Source organism: Gymnoscopelus microlampas (genome assembly GCF_963454915.1).
Source record: "Gymnoscopelus microlampas genome assembly, chromosome: 5".
Classification (NCBI taxonomy): domain Eukaryota; kingdom Metazoa; phylum Chordata; class Actinopteri; order Myctophiformes; family Myctophidae; genus Gymnoscopelus; species Gymnoscopelus microlampas.
In genome coordinates, this window is record NC_139942.1 from 4,995,011 (window position 1) to 5,016,360 (window position 21,350).

The 21,350-nt window shown below is 41.8% G+C and overlaps 1 protein-coding gene across 1 annotated transcript; it reads left to right on the plus strand.

The window, feature by feature from the left end:
* Positions 1 to 1,264: 1,264 nt before the first annotated feature.
* On the plus strand, positions 1,265 to 19,297 carry LOC311045668 (uncharacterized protein). The gene is made up of 8 exons (XM_084057619.1): positions 1,265 to 1,463; positions 4,807 to 4,953; positions 12,867 to 13,139; positions 15,159 to 15,468; positions 15,837 to 16,069; positions 16,177 to 16,797; positions 17,378 to 17,767; positions 18,477 to 19,297. Exons 1-8 carry the CDS (start codon positions 1,355 to 1,357, stop codon positions 18,584 to 18,586), a joined length of 2,193 nt encoding a protein of 730 aa, XP_083913745.1. The 5' UTR covers positions 1,265 to 1,354; the 3' UTR covers positions 18,587 to 19,297.
* Positions 19,298 to 21,350: the final 2,053 nt, after the last annotated feature.

Genomic DNA, 21,350 nt, shown 5'->3' on the forward strand with positions numbered 1-21,350 from the left:
TACCTTTTCCTATGCAAACTGCAATCAATCAAACAGTAGAACAAGTTGTAAACGGAGCTATGAAAATAGTCAAACAGTAGAACAAGTTGTGAAAGTTGAGAAATTCCCCTCTTAAATAAAGCCATTTATAATGAATGGTAACTATAATAATTGCAAAAGTAGGATGTATGTATGTATGTATGTATTCCCCTCTTACATAAAGCCATTTATAATGAATGGTAACTATAATAATTGCAAAAGTAGGATGTATGTATGTATGTATGTATCTAAATAAAGCCATTTACAATGAATCTCGCACAACTGATTGATTATATAAGTGCAGTGCAGCGGTAACTCCGGTAATTTCAATATAATGAATCTCGCACAACTGATGGATTATATATTTATAATGAATGTCGCACAATATAATTGCAGGGCGAAATGTCTGGGCGAAGTGTCTGGGGGTGGGCGGGCGAAATGTCTGGGGGTGGGCGAAATGTCTGGGAAAAACGTCTGGGATGGGCGAAATGTCCGGGCGAAATGTCCGGGGGTGGGCGAAATGTCCGCTCAAAAACAGGGGCGAAATGGTTTTAGGGCGATATGTCTGGTTACCGTATTAGGCTTTATTACTTCCATGGGAGAATTTCAGTTTTCATCTTATTGTTGTCAGACTTGAGCTCAGGGGGTAGGCTAGTAAAGTTGGGATTTAAGGATCTTGGAGTCATGTGGGTCATGCATATGTACACCTCGACACATAGACCCCTTAACAGACGACGTCACACTGATAAGAACCAGTATGCGTGCAGCCAGTATGCGCGCAACGAAACCCATTATATCAGGTCTCGTTAGGACGCGTCTCACTAGCCAACACACACAAGATGGGGGTTGGGGTGTGCTGAAACCAGTGCACCCCGAAACAGGTTGGGAATTGATTGCGTGAAACAATCACCTGTGCGTCCAGGCTCAATGTTAGTAAACAAATAATTGGTCTATTGCCGGGGCCGTTCAATGGTAAAACATTGAGTAGCCTACTTTTCCCACCACTTATATTCAATGATAGTTACACAGCTCCTCCACCAGGGGGCGAAATGCTCTGGCGTGCACTAGATCCTTCATTGCAAGCATGCGCGAAGCACTATAACCCGGAAGTGGTTGCTAGCTGATTTCATGGCGGTGAGAAACAAAGCACGGTGAAAAAATGTCAGATAAAGGAGGTAAACGGTGTCAAAGAGAGTATCTACGGCTGTCTATAAATGAACACATGACGTCGGTGGGAGAGGAGATATTGTGTGTTTTGGAAAAACAGCGTGATGTTTGTGTGAAGCTTAATGTCAGAGTGTTTGTCAGCGAGCGTCTCAGTTTGGCTGCAGAGTTGATGTTCAACCTCTTCCAGAGAGAGATAGAGACACTAGAAACTCTGCTGGAGAGACGAAACAAAATGCTGGACGACATTTTACAGCCACACATCACACTACACAGAACAGGTGGGTTGAGCTGCATTATTTTAGCTACAGTCACGTCATATGCTGCCTGTAGTACTTAGGGGAATGTCACGTTTTGTCTTCATGTTTCTTAATGGTTGCAGGTCCCTAAACTACGACACTTGTTGTAGCTTGGTGCAGTGGTGGAAAAGTAGAAACTACTTATTATGAAAACTTTTTAAATGTATAACATTTATAAAAATAGCAGATCTTTAAGCTCACAATATTGTGAGTTTGTAGATAGGCTATTTCCAAATGGCCGAAATGTATATAAGGCTGAAGTGGTTAATGTTTGTTTTGTAAAAATAATAATCAAAGTCTAACAAAGCAAAGTTTTCAAATAATTGTAGTGAAATAAAAGCACAATATTTTCCTCTGAGATTTAGTGGAGTAGGAGTAAAAGTACTGAAAATACTCAAGTATTCAAGTAAAGTAAAAAAATACCTCAAAATTGTACGTAAGTACAGTACTTGAGTAAATGTGTTAGTTACTTACTTTATACCTCTGGTTTAGTGATTCTCAAAGTGGTACTGAATCAAAACCAATTACCAATTTAATACAAGTTTTCTGAAATTGTATATTTAAATATGTGCATTAGGAAAATATGCCGAATTTGCATAACTTTCCAGCATCAACATTGGAACATTGGACAAAGCCAGAGTCAACATTCTTATTTCATTCCCTTCAACACACACACACACACACACACACACACACACACACACACACACACACACACACACACACACACACACACACACACACACACACAAGCTGCCAATCACTAAGAAATATTATAGTATTATTTGTATTAGTAGTAGTAGCTGGTAATCCATTTGAGTAGGCTATGTTTAAATAATGATTTGGAATAGTAGGCTACACTACATTGGTCATTTCACTACAAGTATAGGCTCATATATATGTTGATGTGTGACCCTTTTGATAGACATGGCATGATTTTAAATGAAATGAGAGACCATATAATACAAATCACACCCAGTGTGAAGTGGGCGGTGTGTGGTCATCACAACATGACTCACTTTTAAAAAAGGATAAATGACTTTTTTAAAAGTCCATACTACTATTCATAGGGCTGCACATGTGTCAAGTGTTTCGCTAGCCAATCACAGTCCTGAATTTGCAAAGTCAGCCAATCACATTACAGTTGGTGGTGACACTAGCTGTAATGTGATTGGCTGATATGAAAAAAGTATCGATTTGCATTAACAATGGAAGGGTTAGGGGGTACATACATTTTTTGAAAACCCACTTATAGGGGGCGGCTACACCGCCCCAAAAATCACACCCTGTGTGAAGTGAGTGGTGCCTTGCTTAGCTTGGCTAACATGTTGAAACATGTAAGCAATGTTTCAAAGTGACACACATATTTATAGGGCTCTATTTCGTCATGCGTCTCACTAGCCAATCAAAGCACACCCTTTCAACATATTGTCACGTGTCACGTGATGCTTGACCAATGTTAGCTTGGTGGACACACAGACAAAGGCAGATATAGGAGTGGTTGCCTTCGGCACCACTCAACAATGATCACACTCAGTGTGAAGTGGGCGGTGTGTGGTTTTAACAGTGGTCATCATAGTGATGGAAGTTCTTTTCTCATTTCAGCTATAGCAATTTTTGGATTCTTCTTTACGTCTCCCACCAAGGCTCGTCTCTTCCAGTCTTGGATTATGTAGGCCACTGATTTCTTAGAAATCTTAAGTTCAGCTGAAATTCTTTTGTAACCTTGACCATCTGTGCTTTGACACAATTCTGTGTTTAAGCTCTTGTGATATATACTTTGATCTCACAGGGCCAGTTCTAGCAAGACTTTCCATTGTCTTCTTCGCATCGGTTTTTCCTTTCCCCATTTCAACCATAGTGCTATTTGGATTATTTTTCACTGATCTCATGAAATACACAGCATCTAAGTTAAATATACTAGTGTCACATCAAAATGGTTTTAGATTATTTTCATCATGTGTCTCACTAGCCAATCACAGGATGTGGACTTGGAGCACTATGTCACTGTTGTGACACCCAGTGTGAAGTGGGCGGTGTGTGATCATCACACGACTCACTACTGCTATTCATAGGGCTGCACATGTGTCATGTGTTTCGCTAGCCAATCACAGTCCTGAATAGAGTCAACTAATAAAGTCAGCCAATCACACTACAGCTGGTGGTCATCACACTGATGGAAGCTCATTTAAGGAAAGTATAGATTTGCATTGAGTGTGGAGGGGTTAGGGGTGTAGACTGTTGGCCAATCACGGTGCAGGATTAGTCAGTGTCGAAACCTCACTTTTACACCGCCCCAAAAAATCACACCCAGTGTGAAGTGAGCGGTGATATTTATGAGTTATTAATTTCATCATGCATCTCGGTAGCCAATCACAGCGCGTCCTGCGAAGTGACGTGCTTACATTTTTTGGGCGGTATAACCGCCCCTATATGTGAGGTGAGGTTTTGTACCCCCCTAATCCTGCACCGTGATTGGCCACCAGTCTACACCCCTAACCTCTACACATTCAATGCAAATCTATACTTTTCTTTAAGTGAGCTTCCATCAGTGCGATGACCACTAGCTGTAATGTGATTGGCTGACTCTATTCAGGACTGTGATAGTGAAACACATGACACATGTGCATAGCCCTATAAATAGGACTAGGCACTTAAAAAAACACATTTATGTTTTTTTTAAGTGAATCAACCATTGTGGACCAACCATTGTACACCCCTACACATTCAATGCAAATCTATACATTTCTGTAAGTGAGCTTCCATCACTGTGATGACCACTAGCTGTAATATGATTGGCTGACTTTATTGGGCGGTGTGTGGCGGTGTGTGGTCTTCACACACCGCGTGGGTGTGTGGTCTTCATTCACTGAAATTAGTAACTATAAATAGCACCACACACTTCAGAAATATTACTTTTATTTAAGTGAACTTCCATCACTGTGATGACCACTGTGAAGACCACACACCGCCCACTTCACACTGGGTGTGATTTTTAAATTATTATTAATTTCATCATGCGTCTCGCTAGCCAATCACAGCGAGTCTGCGACGTGTCTCGCTAGCCAATCAAAGCACAACCAGTGGGTGTGATTTATTAATTTTTTTTAGCCAATCACAGCACACGAAAGACACATTTTCACGACGGAAAGAAAAACGTTCACCACGGATGGGTCCTAAACCCTCTTATAGGAGCGGTTGCACCGCTAAAAAAAACACTGGTAATTGTTAAACGAGTTGGAGAATCAATCTAATCCAAAGAGAAACGCATTTTGAGTTCTGCTCTGCTGATGCTACCACTTCTCTCCTCCTTCTGTGTATAAAGAGGTTTCCCCTCGACATGAGGAGAGCATTCCCTGTCTGGTCAAGGAGAAACCACAACTTCCACAGATTAAAGAGGAACCGTTAGAGGAGGCTGATGTGTCAACATTGACCTTACTACATACGGAGGAGACGTGCAGCACTCTTTCAGGTACATTTTTTAAATACAATAATACTCACTTTATTGGTATTGGTCTAACACGACTAAGGGCCCTATCTTCTGCCTGGCGCAATGTGCATTCCCTATCGTCCCGCTGGCGCAGTGTTTCAATTCAAACTTAGTGCGCCACGTGAATCAGTTACATTGGAAACTTTGTAGAGATGAATGACTATAAGCTTAAAGGATCTACACCATGAATTAAAAAAATATATATTTAATATTTAACGTATTGTTTATGTCCCTCAAACGTTTTCCAAAAGGTTTGAGCCTAAATCAAGCCTCAGGTATACTCACTCCAACTAACTTCTCTTTGGCTTATAAAGCACTTTCACCTGCAATACCACATGTCATGTTTGGCACGGGGCGCTATTGAGCCAATTTGTAGTCATGTTATCTCCTGGTTCTGTGTGGAAAAAGTAAAAAAAAAGAAAGAATATAAATATATTATTTTTATTGGAACTGAAAAAATGGGAGGGATTGTACCAAACGTGATGTCACGTTCGGGTGAAAATCAGTTTGGTCTGTTTTGAGACCAATTTGCAGAAAACCCCAGATATGCTGTGAAAGCCTGAGTGTTCAAACTGGGGTGTTTTTTTGGGATAGAAGAAAGGTAGGGGAGACCAAAAATACACATACAAGAAGGAAAAGTTATAATTCATGGTGCAGTCCCTTTAATTTGAAAATCCAAATTCAGTTTGCAAGCATGATGTGTCACTGGGGAAAAAAAGTTTTGTGGAAAACATGTCATACCGCAATATTTACGGCAGATATCTCAATGTATATATACTCAATTGGTTTTAAAAGTCTGGGGACCTCCAGGGGTCCTTGAGGGGGTTCCAGGGGGTCCCCAGCGAAATGTGTTTAATATACTGTAGCATCAAAACCAGTCTAACTACTGTAACTCTCTATGTCGGCTATTTGAAAAAAGCCGATGTACAAGCTTACAACGCCAAATACAGATTCATTTGGGGATTCTTAACGTGAAAACGTTTGAGAACCACTGATCTATACTATATAAGACTATGGGTTCACTTTAATTTATTTGTATACTGTATATATATATCATATTGTCGCTGTCTGACAGAAACCAGCTATAACCATTTTGCAACTTTAATTCGTTTTTTAATCAGTGCTATTGAACACCCTTAACATCTGTGTGTTATATTGAACCAATGAAAAGTATTAAAACATGCTACTGACTTAACCTCCTAGCCTGGTCCCAGACGAATCTGCCTTTGTGTGTGATGCAAAATTGCATCACACTTTAGCCCTCGGCAGATTAGGTCTGGCCCCCCTCAATAGAGATTTCGTGAGGGACCAATCAGGGCCCAGTATCCAAATGTGGGCGGGCTTATCACCTTATTTGGAGCAATGATGTACAAGGAAGCACTGCTCTGATTCGTTCGTACAAGGAAGCACTGCTCTGATTGGTTTAGGTCTAACCAATAGAGTCCGTTTGGATCTTTTTGTAACCGCCCCTTGGAAAAAATCTATTGTTGATAGGGACCAGACTAATATCCACGCAGTGTGTCATTGTCTGGCCACGCGAGGCTATTAACCTCCCAACTCCATTGGGTCCTCAAACTGTCGTGTGTTAGATGTCCACCCATCCATGGTGAATAATACAGCAGATGCTTTTGGATCAGCTTTGGCTTGTTCTCATATATAAACTTTATTTCAGACACGAGAGGTCCATATTAAAAAGAGAGATACAAAATAGACAATAACAACACATACATAGATTGAGTACCAGACTGTTTTCACTCCATAAAGCCCAGATTAATTAAAAACATATACACATTGCCACCAGTGTTTCCAGAAGCATGAGTAATACATTGTATCACTCTGTGTGATCCCTGTTAAGGCCATAATTCATACATTATTGGACTCCACCAGTCTGCACATACATTTAAACATACAATTCCTCAATACAGCATGAAAGGTGGGTACATTACTGGTCACAGACATTTCACTTGCACTAGTCCATCTTGGGAGTTTCAGGACTATTCGAAAGGCATCATTATATGCCACCTGCAGTTTGTTTCATTTTTGCATTGCTATAACGGCACCACGAGTGGTCTGTATATAGTGGATTCACTGGATTGCAATAGGTTTTAAAAAGGGATATTCTAACATTGTCTGTACACATGTTCATGCCAGCATGTTGGCTTGCCCATATAGTTGCACTGGCACTGCACATCATCACCATCACAGAGATCATCCCTGGTTATGTGACCAAGGTATTTAAACGTTTTCACAACCTCTAATACTTCACCTGCCAATGAGAACGAGGGAAAGGTGAGCTTCTGATCGTCCTTAGTTCTAGAGATCATAACCACCCTCTTTTTAGAGTTGAACTTTATATCAAACAACGTGCCATATTTTGAGCAGAACATGAGAAGCTGCTGTAAGCCAGCACTGTAAGGAGACAGGACAACTAAATCATCAGCATAAATCATATGATTAATAAGGTTATCCCCCGCCATGCAACCAGTTTTATACTCATTTAACTGTTTTGAGAAGTCATCCATGTACAAATTGAAGAGCACTGGCGATGGCGTACTTCATCGGACATTATAAAAGGTGTGGACGTACTCATTCCCCACCTAGCCTGCATAGTTTGGTGAGAGTACAAGAACTGCAGTAAGTGTATAAATACATAAAACCTCCAGGTCCATTGTTCATCAACACCATCAGTATAAAAACAAATGGAGAGATAAACAAAAAAAGAATAACCAGGTAGGAGAGAAAACAGAAGCATGAGTAATACATTGTATCACTCTGTGTGATCCCTGTTAAGGCCATAATTCATACATTATTGGACTCCACCAGTCTGCACATACATTTAAACATACAATTCCTCAATACAGCATGAAAGGTGGGTACATTACTGGTCACAGACATTTCACTTGCACTAGTCCATCTTGGGAGTTTCAGGACTATTCGAAAGGCATCATTATATGCCACCTGCAGTTTGTTTCATTTTTGCATTGCTATAACGGCACCACGAGTGGTCTGTATATAGTGGATTCACTGGATTGCAATAGGTTTTAAAAAGGGATATTCTAACATTGTCTGTACACATGTTCATGCCAGCATGTTGGCTTGCCCATATAGTTGCACTGGCACTGCACATCATCACCATCACAGAGATCATCCCTGGTTATGTGACCAAGGTATTTAAACGTTTTCACAACCTCTAATACTTCACCTGCCAATGAGAACGAGGGAAAGGTGAGCTTCTGATCGTCCTTAGTTCTAGAGATCATAACCACCCTCTTTTTAGAGTTGAACTTTATATCAAACAACGTGCCATATTTTGAGCAGAACATGAGAAGCTGCTGTAAGCCAGCACTGTAAGGAGACAGGACAACTAAATCATCAGCATAAATCATATGATTAATAAGGTTATCCCCCGCCATGCAACCAGTTTTATACTCATTTAACTGTTTTGAGAAGTCATCCATGTACAAATTGAAGAGCACTGGCGATGGCGTACTTCATCGGACATTATAAAAGGTGTGGACGTACTCATTCCCCACCTAGCCTGCATAGTTTGGTGAGAGTACAAGAACTGCAGTAAGTGTATAAATACATAAAACCTCCAGGTCCATTGTTCATCAACACCATCAGTATAAAAACAAATGGAGAGATAAACATAAAAAGAATAACCAGGTAGGAGAGAAAAACAAAAAAAGAAATATAGCTGAGAGAGAGAGAGAGAGAGAGAGAGAGAGAGAGAGAGAGAGAGAGAGAGAGAGAGAGAGAGAGAGAGAGAGAGAGAGAGAGAGAGAGAGAGAGAGAGAGAGAGAGAGAGAGAGAGAGAGAGAGAGAGAGAGAGAGAGAGAGAGAGAGAGAGAGAGAGAGAGAGAGAGAGAGAGAGAGAGAGCGAGCCATGGAAACGGAATAGATTGAAGAGAGACATGGAAACGGAATAGATTGATGAGAGAGAGAGAGAGAGATGGAAACAGAATGGATAGATTGGACATCTCAACCTACTGCCATTAACAGGAATCGAACTCTCAACCTTCGGACAAGGATAAGGATAATTCCTTTTAACAGGTCGTTCATGAAAGTCCTTGTGGTCTTGTTTACAATGAGAACCTGTGAGCAATTAGGGGTTAAGAGTCTTGCTCAGGGACAAATGTCATTTCATCGACGCATATGCTGGGATGGCCTGGAATCGAACCTGGGGCAACCAGGGCCTCTGGTTCCCTGGGCGTGCTCACTAACCACCCAGCTATGGCCGCCCCATGATAGGCTAATAGGCTGCAACACTACCTATAGTGCTACTCTTGCCTTCTGTCATGAACCAAGCAAACACTAAGATCACTCGTTCACAAACCATTTACCAATAGAGAAATTGTATGTCTCCTCGCTACCGAAAACAGTGAAAGCAGCCGATCTACAAGCTCAGAAACACGTTGCTATCTGAAAAGTTTTGAGATTGTAGATCGGCTATTTTCAGAATGAAGTATGTCATACATTGAGAAATCGTACTCTCAAATAAGCATTTCAGGTTATCTTTACCATTTGCACATGTATTCATTGATACAGTCATGTTGTTTGCAATTCAACTTAAATTAAGTCTGCATCAAGTGAGGCTTGAACTGGCGACCTTGAGATTGTGAGGCACTCATTTAAGGGAGACGCCATTGGACCAACAGACAAGGAACTATGAAAAAGGAGATCACACAGATGATACAGTTTCACGCAAATAGCTGAAAAATCCTGGGTTTAAGTGTTTTTCAAACTGCTCAAAATTGCGGACAATCTACGGGCGGAGCTTACTGGTCAAAGCGATAGATGTGTTCCTCATGAGTCAAGGCACATGTGTAAGCAAGTTTCACGACTTTCGGCCAAACGAGGCATGACTTATGCCTGTTTAAAGTTTGCCTTTTCAAAAAATTGCTATAGCGCCCCCTTTTGGCCAATTGGAGTAAGATTGGTTTCAGTGATATTTGGAATGACCCTGTACATTTCTGCAAAGTTTCAAAGAAATGTGAGTCTGCATGTATGGCACAGATGAATAATTTTCATCAAACTAATAGTTAAAATCTATCTCCTCCTGGGATTTTTGAGCAATCTGCATGAAACGTTTAACACTTGAACTTTGGACCTCTGCCTACAAAAATTTCCAACGGATTTTCCATAAGTGAAAAAATGCAGAAGTTATGAGCCAATAGCTGTTTTTCCTATAATTCAAAATGGTGGGCGATTTAAAGGTCAGAGGTCAAAAGTCAGACCACGAAAGTTGTCGGGCATGAAGAGACGCATGTGTGTATCGAAGTTTCATGGTTGTAGGTCAAACAGGGCATGAGTTGTACCTGTTCAAAGTTGGCACTTTCAATTGAGTGCTATAGCGCCACCCTTTGACGAATGAGTGTGAGAATTATTTCTTGGTCGTTTTTCATGAGCATCTACCATATGGCCGAGTTTCGTAAAAAGCGTATGCACGGTTAAGCCAGAACTGGCAAAAACAAGTATTTTTCAAACTGCTCAAAATTGCGGAAAATCTAAGGGCGGAGCTTAATGGTCAAATCGATACGTGTGTTCCTCATGAGTCAAGGCACATGTGTAAGCAAGTTTCACGACTTTCGGCCAAACGAGGCATGACTTATGCCTGTTTAAAGTCTGCCTTTTCAAAAAATTGCTATAGCGCCCCCTTTTGGCCAATTGGAGTAAGATTGGTTTCAGTGATATTTGGAATGACCCTGTACATTTCTGCAAAGTTTCAAAGAAATGTGAGTCTGCATGTATGTTTTAGGCACAGATGAATAATGTTCATAAAACTGTAATAGTTAAAATCTATCTCCTCCTGGGATTTTTGAGCAATCTGCACGAAACGTTTCACACTTGAACTTTGGACCTCTGCCTACAAAAATTTCCAACGGATTTTCCATAAGTGAAAAAATGCAGAAGTTAGGAGCCAATGACTGTTTTTCATATAATTCAAAATGGTGGGAGATCTAAAGGTCAGAGGTCAAAAGTCAGAGGGTGAAAGTTGTTCAGCATGAGGAGACGTATATGTGTATCCAAGTTTCATGGCTCTAGGTCAAACAGGGCATGAGTTGTACCTGTTCAAAGTTGGCATTTTCAATTGAGTGCTATAGCGCCACCTTTTGACGAAAGATTGTGAGAATTATTTTTTGATCGTTTTTCATGACCATCTACCATATGGCCGAGTTTCGTAAAAAGCGACTGCACGGTTCAGCCAGAACTGCAAAAAGTGGCAGAAGTGACAGAATACTGCCAATAACAATACGGTTCCAGAGCAGAGCTCTGGCCCCGTAATAACCAGGTAGTACTTAAGACAAGTCACCACCCTCCATATAGCTCATATTCATATTGATGCATCGGCATAATCATCAAAGTCCTATCTAAGGGGAGGGTTCAGGCCCACAATGCATTGACCTTTTAGAAGGATACGAGAGATTTCGGCAGGGAAGTAATCTATTAGCGGTTTAACTAACTTCAGAAAAGAGGCCTCATTGCCTCCGTATAATGCACACAGTCTTATAACGTTATGGCTGAAGTGTGGACGTGAAGGAATCATGACTCAGAGTCACCTTCAACATGTGTTTAAATAATTTGTTCTGAACAACTGCATATGGTCGTAGATCTGCTGCTATAAAAACGCCAATGGTGTATTGTTGCCTACTATTGTACCACACTGGTTCTTTTATCAGCTGAGATATGTTGCTTCAAATGGGTTAACAGGTTTGTTGTACTCGATTCTAGTTGAACAACTGCTTTTGTCGTATCCACTCCCCTTTCTCCGTTGTATTTCACTAAGAAACCAAAGTGTTCCCACACCAGAGACCTCAACGCTAATGCAGGGTCTTCAAGTTCTTGTTTTTTCGGCTGAGTGGGCTCCCTACATGGTGATCTATGTATGTCTAAAAACGCCCGATGTTTCTGTAGCCTTCTGGTTCAAAGTGTGCATTTATTTATCGCTTTGGCATTGCTTGTCATGTGATTTATTAATGTTGAGGTAAAGGAAAATGAGCACTACTTTTCCCCAAACACCCTCTTTAAAAATAAACTAGAAAAAGTGCTCCTCGGAGCACAAGTCTCCACCAGCAGACTTGTGTTGGGAATGTTCTACTTCTGGGAATGTTCTACTTCTTATGTTCTAATTCTTACAAAAAATAGAACATGTTACTGTGTCATAGTAACATGACACAAATGTCCTATCCGTCTGTATAACTGTCCTATCCGTCCTGTCTGTATAAGTGTCCTATCTGTCCTGTCTGTATAAGTGTCCTATCCGTCCTGTCTGTGTAAGTGTCATATCCCTCCTGTCTGTGTAAGTGTCCCATCTGTCCTATCTGTCCAATTATGTATCCTATCCAATTGTTACAGTATCCGCCATTTCTCAGCCATTTCGTGATTGTTCCTGTCTTACCTCACTTTGAAAGAGGCACAGACTCTTTCAAAGTGACACATGTATTTATAGGCCGCTATACGTCACTAGCCAATCAGATCACACTATTTCACCGTATTGTCACGTGTCACGTGAGGCTTGACCAATCTGTGTGTCATATTTAGAAAGTGAAAACAAAGTCTCCTGGCGGAGACAATAAATACGTCCATGTGTAATCTCTGCATTTAAGTTCCGCTATCAAAAACCTTGTCCATGTGGAATTTGGGGATCCGTAAACTCACTTGTCCCCCTCTTGTTAACAGAAACTGATTTTATACAACAAAGAATTTTAAAACCTATCAATTCCATTTAGTATATTCTTTTCAGTAGTGCGTAAAGATCACGGCAATGAGAAGAGACGAAGCAAAGTTCAAGCTCTGTAGAGACTATCCATCTAGAGTGCTCCTATGAACCGAACCCTTATGTGGGTGCAATTTGCACCATTGCTCCTCTCTCTCTCTCTTTCTCACTCACTCAGATGTCTCCAGTATGACGGTACAACACATGGTTGTCGAACCTCAGAAGCGTGGCCGTGGCCGTCCGAGAAAGTATCCCACCTGTCTGCCCTCCCTTGCGGTACAGTGTGTGGTGATCGAACCTAAGAAGCCTAAACGTGGCCATCCGAGTGAATGTGACGGTCCTGTGTCCTCCCCTCTGCCAGAGGAACCGGAGGAAGAGGAGGAGAGAGCAGGAAGAGGCAAAGAAAAAGAGGAGATGGGAGGAGAGGATAGCAATTCAACATGGCATCCAGGTGACAATGAAACACTTTACCTTTGAATTTGAGAGACTTGGTATTTAAACACATTAAGCAAATTATGCCAATTTTATGCCCATATTTGGAGATCAGAGAAGAGACATGGAGATAAGAGATCACATTTTACCTGTAATTGGCTGTTTTAGAATCACTACGACTACGTGGTCGCATCGTGTGCAGGTTATCTATATTTGTTATTATCCCTCTCTTTGTGTTTTTAATCGACACAATATATATATATATTTTAATACATACAGAAGTCTTATGTACCATTTAACCGTGTGTATGGTAGCCTATATACAATGTTCACATTGTTCTTGTAGTTTTGCTCTTCACGCTTATCCGGAGTTGTGTCACGGGGGCAACAGTGTCGGTAGAGAGCTCCCGACTTCGGACCCAGCTGGGTAGTAAGGTAGCAGACAGATGAGTTGATGTGATGGTAATCTTTATTGACTCAACGTGAAAACTAGAAAAGGCATAATATACATCAATATAGGTCGTCATAAACATGGTTTCCTACATGAATATTGCATATTAGCACCAGCTTCTTTTTAAATATATTTCACCATAGATGGATTTGAGATCAAAGGCAACTCACAGGTTTCCTTCCTTTGTTTGTGAACAGTGTAGTTGAACAAAGGGTTTCACAAATCTGCCTTTCACAACCATCCCACAAAAAAGCTTTGCAGCACTCACTTTGCTCTGTTTGGCAGTCCGTCCATCCAGACTAGTCCTGTTTCCAAATGAACAAACATTTCCCTCCAGCTCACCTGAGCGAGATGTAAAACAGTCCTCCAACTTTTATTTTGAAAGGTCTCGTTGGAACAAGAGAGTGCACCTATGTTAAGCTGATAAGAGCAATGGTTACCAAAGTATGGCCATTTGTCGAGCAGTGATGCACTTGCAGCACCCAGTTCCACTGTCACACCTGTGCGACCTTGCGTTCGGGAGGTAGAGTGTGTGGGTAAAGTTTCAAGGCAGTCCGACAAACCGGAAGTAGGAAGGAAACACCGGAAGTTGATTAAATTGGAAGTCTGTGGAACCATGCTGGGCACTGCAGTTATGGCTGCCAATAGGAACACAGAGCGGACAGGTCTTAGGCAATTACAACCTGTCCCTTTTGGCTGTGTAAGAGCACCTACAAGTTTGGGGCCTTTAGTATGCTATTTTAATTACATTAAATATAAAAGATACATGTTAAATTAAAATAGTCTAAATACAGATAACCTTGTGCCTATGCCCTAAGCACCCTGCAGTGCAGTAGTGATCTTCTTGGGTAGTTTGACCAGGTGGCATCGCCTCCAGTCTGCTGGGACTTGTTCCTGCTCCCAGATCTTTCGTCAGCAAAACCAGCTAACTCCACCCCCTTTGATGGTTTTAGCTGGTTTAGCAGAAAGTTTGAGGATCCAATGGAGTTAGCTGGTTTTGACAGAAGCACGTTTTAATACTTTTCATTGGTTCTTCCCAACACAGACGTAAAGGGTAGCACTGATTTATTGAAAAAAAATGCAAAAGTGTCAAAATTGAGTTAGCTGGTTTCTGCCCGACTGCAACGATATGTCATCACTCTTATTTCCCAAAATGGCTCAATGATATCGAGGTCAGGAGACTGTCTAGAACCTTCACTTCTTCTGCTGTAGCCAATGACGGGTTAACTTGGCCTTGTGTTTTGGATCATTGCCATGTTGGAAAGTACAAGTTTGTCTCATGGCCAGCTTCCGGGCTGATGAGTGCAAATTATCCTCCAGTATTTTCTGATTAACATGCTGCATTCATCTTGCCATTATTTTAACCAAATTCCCTATGCCACTGTAGTCACACACACCCAAGCCAAAACATCAGAGATCCACCTCCATGCGTCACATTAGGGATGATGTACTTTTCACCATAGGATCATTGTTTGATCGTTGTTGGCTCCAATCCAAACATAGTGCTTCTAGTTGTGACCATCAAGTTCAATTTGGCTGGCTTTGACTGATGAAACTAAACTGTTCTTTACCTGCTGGGTCAATGAAGCCGGACCATCGCCTGACTGTGGAAACGGAGTCGGACCATCGATTGACTGGGGAAACGGAGCCGGGCCATCACCTAACTGGGGAAACACAGTGGGTCATACAACCAGCACGCCTCTCTACTGGGGCAAAGCAGCCGGAAACACAGCTAGCCCAACCCACCAACATGCAGCAAGCCAACCACTCTACTGCATCAATGAAGGCAGCCCATCACCCTTACACCCATACACCATAGCTGGCCTACCATACTATGGAAGCGACACCGCTGGTCCATCACCCTATGCAGGCCATTCAAGTGGCCCATCACCCTATGGGTAGGCTTGTCACAATTATTACAAAATCGCTTGATCACAATTATGTGAGGTCACAATAATTACATAATTGGGCTTATGTAAGTATTAAGCATAATCATCAGAATATTTTAAATTCATCGATATAAATTCATCTATTTAAAATGTTCATATATTTTAAAACTTTAACAAATAATGGAATTAGCTTTTCTACAAGCTCAACAAATGTATTATTATTAAATATGACCTGTTTTGGCCATTATTTATGTTTTATTATTGGTACCAGTCATTGTCAAAGTAATGTATTTTTAAATTTGAATTATCTGTCATATCTACCATGGGCAAGAAAGGCAAACAGTAATTTATGTTCAATGTCAAACATTTCATGATAGTGACAGCCCTACCACCACTGGTTCATCACCCTACGGAGTCCACGCAGCGTTCCCATCAGCTTATGGGGGCAAGAGTGCTGGTCCACCAGCCTACAGAGTCTATGCAGCTGGCCCACCACCCAGTGGCAACATCCCACCAGTAACTGCATGGAAACCATGCGATGGATGTAAGGGGGAGGTTGAAAGAATTATACGAGAGAAGAGAAGGGTCGATGAAGTCATCTCGAGAATAGGCAAGTAATTTCTGTTCATTTCTGTTGCTTAGTTCTATTGCTTTAATTACCTGGTGATTTGAACACATAATAATGAATGTACCGTTTGTGCTATTTCCCTCTCTCAGACCCAGGCCAACTCATAGAGTTTCAGAATCTCATTAACTTCATTGGAGAGCGACATCGTGAGCAGGAAACTACCCACGAGAAGGACACCACCTACGAGCAGGACACCGCCCTCGAGCAGGACACCGCCCTTGAGCAGGACATCGCCCACGAGCAGGACACCGCCCTCGAGCAGGACACCGCCCTCGAGCAGGACACCACCCACGAGCAGGACACCACCCACAAGCAGGACACCACCCTCGAGCAGGACACCACCCTCGAGCAGGACACCACCCTCGAGCAGGACACTACCCTCGAGCAGGACACCACCCTCGAGCAGGACACAAACCGCGAGCAGGACACTACACTCGAGCAGGACACCACCCGCGAGCAGGACACCACCAGCACGTCTGCCCCACCAGGCCAGCAGGAGCTGTTTCCTGACAGCGGCTTGTTTGTCTCGTCATTCCGCCTTGCTGCCATGCATCAGGCAGCAAAACAAGACTCCACGCGTCTGTTTCATTTGCTGTTTGACATTTTCTTCACTGTGGAGGAGTGTGAGAATGCAGTCGCCTTTGGTCGCCATGGCAAGGTCCCAGAAGGAAAGAGGGTCCTTGAACGGAAGAAGGTCAACGCAATTCTAAGTAAGTTATCTCAAAATTAAGCAACTTCATTACTTAAAAGTGATGGAACTGATTCTTTTTTTGCCCCTTTAAAATAAAATGTTTAAATATTTATATTCTGATAGCAATCAACAAACAGAAAATACATTTACAGGCCAGGATAGTAGGGATAGCAATTTCCTCAGGACAGAGGGCTTATACATGATTGGTTAGAACATTTTTGTAGGAAAATTTGTATTCTAGAAGTTGTGTAAGGTTTGTGTGTTATGAGTTATTTGTCAAATCATCAGAAAAACAAATAACGCACATCCTCCGTTCTTTGGTGCTGAGCTTTAACTGTAAGAACAGTGATAATGAAACAAAGATAAGGCTCGCAACTCACGTTTATGCTCCAAAGTTTTATTCAAACAAACAGCAGATCGGACGTTTCGACCCTGTCGGTCTTTTTCAAATATATGATTGTATATACTTGTAAAAGACCGAAAAGGTCGAAACGTCGTATCTGCTGTTTGTTTGAATAAAACCTTGGAGCATAAAAGTGAGTTTGCGAGCCTTATTTGTCAAATTACTCATAACAGTTTTGAATGCTTTTGTCTTACAGCCTATGTCCTGAGATGTACGACCTTGCCTGGTTGGACAGCAGTCGACGAAAGCAAGCTCAAAAAAGCCTTGATCAACAAATGTAGGGCCAGAAACTTCATTGGAGAGAGACATCGTGAGCAGGACACCACCCGCAAGCAGGACACCACCAGCACGTCTTCCCCATCAGGCCAGCAGGAGCTGTTTCCTGACAGCGGCTTGTTTGTCTCTTCGTTCCGCCTTACTGCCATGCATCAGGCAGCAAAACAAGACTCCACGCGTCTGTTTCATTTGCTGTTTGACACTTTTTTCACTGTGGAGGAGTGTGAGAACGCAGTCCCCTTTGGCCGCCATGGCAAGGTCCCAGAAGGAAAGAGGGTCCTTGAACGGAAGAAGGTCAAAGCAATTCTAAGTACGTTTTCTAAAAATTAGGTGACTTCATTACGTAAAGGGGTATCGTGTCCCAAAATAATGATTGTTAGCAACCTCCTACCGTCATTGCAGGTATTTAGTGAAATCCTGCATTTCCCAGAATACCATTTGTTTTCGCCGGAAGGCGGAAGCGTTTCAAAAAGCGTTATTTTTGTTGTTTTATACTATCTGCGGATCTTTTCTCTTAGCAAGTGGAGCTTTAGTTACCGGTAGCTGGGTTTTCTGTTGCTTGTTGTTTTTCCATCTTCAAATCCTATAATGCCATAAAAAATGGCGTGAAATGGCCGGGATAAACAGGAAACCGGTGCATTTCCGTTTCTGTTTTCCGGACACCCCTCGGGGGTGAAATTCATGGAATGGGTGTTGTGAAACATTTGCCACTCACAAAAGATATACAATTTATCTTTTGTTTTTTGAAAAACTTGTCTAGTGCTACTTTAAAAGTGATACTTTTTTTGCCCCTATAAAATAAAATGTATAAATATCTATATTCTGATAGCAATCAACAAACAGAAAATACATTTACAGGCCAGGATAGTGGGGATAGCAATTTCAACAGGACAGAGGGCGTATATACATGATTGGTTAGATTTTTTTTTTGTATTATGTTGTAAAAGTTGTTGTTTAAGGTCTGTGTGGTATGAGTTATTTGTCAAAATCACTCAGTTTTGAATGCTTTTGTCTTACAGCCTATGTCCTGAGATGTACGACCTTGCCTGGTTGGACAGCAGTCGACGAAAGCAAGCTCAAGAAAGCCTTAATCAACAAATGTAGGGCCAGAGGAGGAGCTAAGCAGTAGGCCTCTGCTATGGCCTACAGTATGTGGACTGCTTTCTCTCTCACTCTTTGTCTTACAGTGGTTTTGGTGTCATTTGCCATTTTAGCATCAAGAGCAAACTTTTCCTCTGTGCGTGGTGGCCCTTTTGGATCTGTAGCTGTGAATGGAAATGCTTGAACATCCCCTCAACCCCAGTCTTCAGTGTTTCCAGCCTGCTCACATTTATGACATCCATAGTTCCCATTGTATTGCACTGAACTAAGTACTAAAGCTTTAGCAGGCAAGTCACATGTTCTAGCAATGGTAAGCACTTTACACACAAAAGGTTCAGATTCGAACTCTGCAGGTTGCACAAGAATTCCATCGTCTTCAAGTTTTCTCAGGGTGTCTCTTAGTACGCTAAGACATTTAACCATGGATGTTTTTGAATCACCATACCAAAGCCCAGCAAATAACGTATGTTGTCTTTGTGAGCGTTCAATGAAGCTCAATTTGTTAATGACACGATACAAAGGCCACACTGAAACCGTGGCGATTTGAAAATAGGTACCCCATTTGTGTTCCAAGTAAGCGAGATGTTTTTAGGGTCAATAAGAGGACCACCCCTATCTATAAGCTGTTTGTAAATGTCTGCATCATATATAAAGTTAAGCTTCTCCTGAAAACAAGGCTCGAGAAAGAATTACCTTATTTGAGCATCAATAGAGGATATGCGTGTGACATTATCATCAAACCCGGAAGTTATGCAGGAATGCCTATTGAGTTTCAAAAAAATACTTTCTGGCCTTTACAGCCCATGCATCCAAACAGAAAAGTCATATCTGATTGCATTAAACAACATTAAACAATGTTAAACTAATTTTGCATGTTTCTTTGCCACTCCATTTGCCACTCGATGTGCCATTCACTTTAAAGGAGAAATCCGGCCATTTTCAGTGTTATCTTTGATGTGTAGTTTAGCACTCACCAACATTGAAAGGGTCATTGCGTTAATCCCATTGAGTCCGTTTCGTCGGTTCTGACGACCCCCTCCGTCGGCATAATGGAGGCGCCAGCATAGCAGCAATTCGCCTATTTTAACAAACGGAGCTAATGCTGGTTGCTTGGCAACACAACCTGGCAACACAGAGTTGCCAGGTTGGGAGAGAAACCGGCAACCAGCATTAGCTCCGTTCTGTATTAGCATTAGCTCGTCGGGAACTTTCAGCGCCTCTTAGGGTCTCATGAGACTCCACAATGAGTACTAGAAGAAAAAAAAACAGACTTTGCATTTGTTAAAATAGGCGAATTGCTGCTATGCTGGCGCCTCCATTATGCCGACGGAGGGGGTCGTCAGAACCGACGAAACGGACTCAATGGGATAAACGCAAGGACCCTTTCAATGTTGGTGAGTGCTAAACTACACATCAAAGATAACACTGAAAATGGCCGGATTTCTCCTTTAAGCATGCGCATACCTCGATGAAAGGATGATCCTTCTTCTGACACACTGGTCCCACAAGACCGACATTCTAATCCTTCTACTGGAGTCCACATTCTAACTTTTTTATGTTGTAAAGTAATGGCCCTACGTGATCATACTACAGACGTATCAAAATCAGATCCACAAGCTCGGAATGCGACGCAACACGTTTTGAGCTTGTAGATCTGCTAGTTTTGCTTTTTTAATTTATTTTTCAGCACCCTGGAGCTATTTGGGGGTTTCAGTGTAATCTTGTTCAAGGACACACTGATGGTGAAAGTTAAGGAAGTAGATTCTGTCCTGTTCACTTCCATGGTGACTTTACAGCCTATTCTTGTGATTCAAACCAGTGATTTTTACAGGTAGAAATATGCTTCTTTAATTTGTATGCACACAAGCTGCCTTGCTCTTTTCTCATCAGGTCAATTGCTGTACCGCAAGTGTTTTATTTTATTTTAATTATTTTTTAGGGCTCCTCCTAGCAGCGATGCTGCAAGATGGAACCGTATTGTGTTTCATCTCATTATTCTTTTTCTGTAAAAAGTGTTTGTGCAGCAAAAAGTGTGATGGGCTGGGCTGAGTACTGCTGGGAGGCCGGTTGCTGGAAGGCATACTGAGTCGGGTAGTAGGAGTTCCAATATTGTTGCCATGCATTTTGCCATATATTTCCATCTGGTCGGTGTAGTATTGCTGGTCTATGCCTGATGGCCAAGTACTTCCGGCTCAAAGAACCATTTAAAGTTTGGCTAAGTTTTCTAGTTAGTGGCTACTGGCTAGCACTCGGTACACCAGAATACCAATAAGAGTATTAAGACCAGTGGACCAGATTGGTAGAAGTAAACATTTAAGATTTGTTGGTGATGGCATACAGGTTATGGATTTGATGTAGTGGATTAATGGAAACAGTGATGATGATTTTAAGGCTATGGAAACAAAGAAAAAAAGTAGTAAAGTACACATAATACGCCTTTCAAAATAACATGTCTCGGGCAAAAATACATAGTAAAAAAAAAGTACACATGAGCCGAGATACAGCCTTTTTAAGTAAAGTTAACCAGGAAGTGAATGGAGCAGTAAATCTTCGGATCACGTTATCTTCTGGTTCTGTTTTTTTTTCTCGTCCCTTGGCAGTGTGAGCCTTTTCAGAATCGGAGCCTTTGCCATGGACAGGAATTCCCGTCCATGGCAATGAAAGAGTTAAAGGCCCCACTGCAATCAAGTGCAGGTGGTGCTGATCGCAATAGCATTCAGGTGTGTAGGGTAGAATCCCACCCCAGAGCTTCTCCCACCTAGACCTGGGCAGGAGGGAATGTTTCTACACAC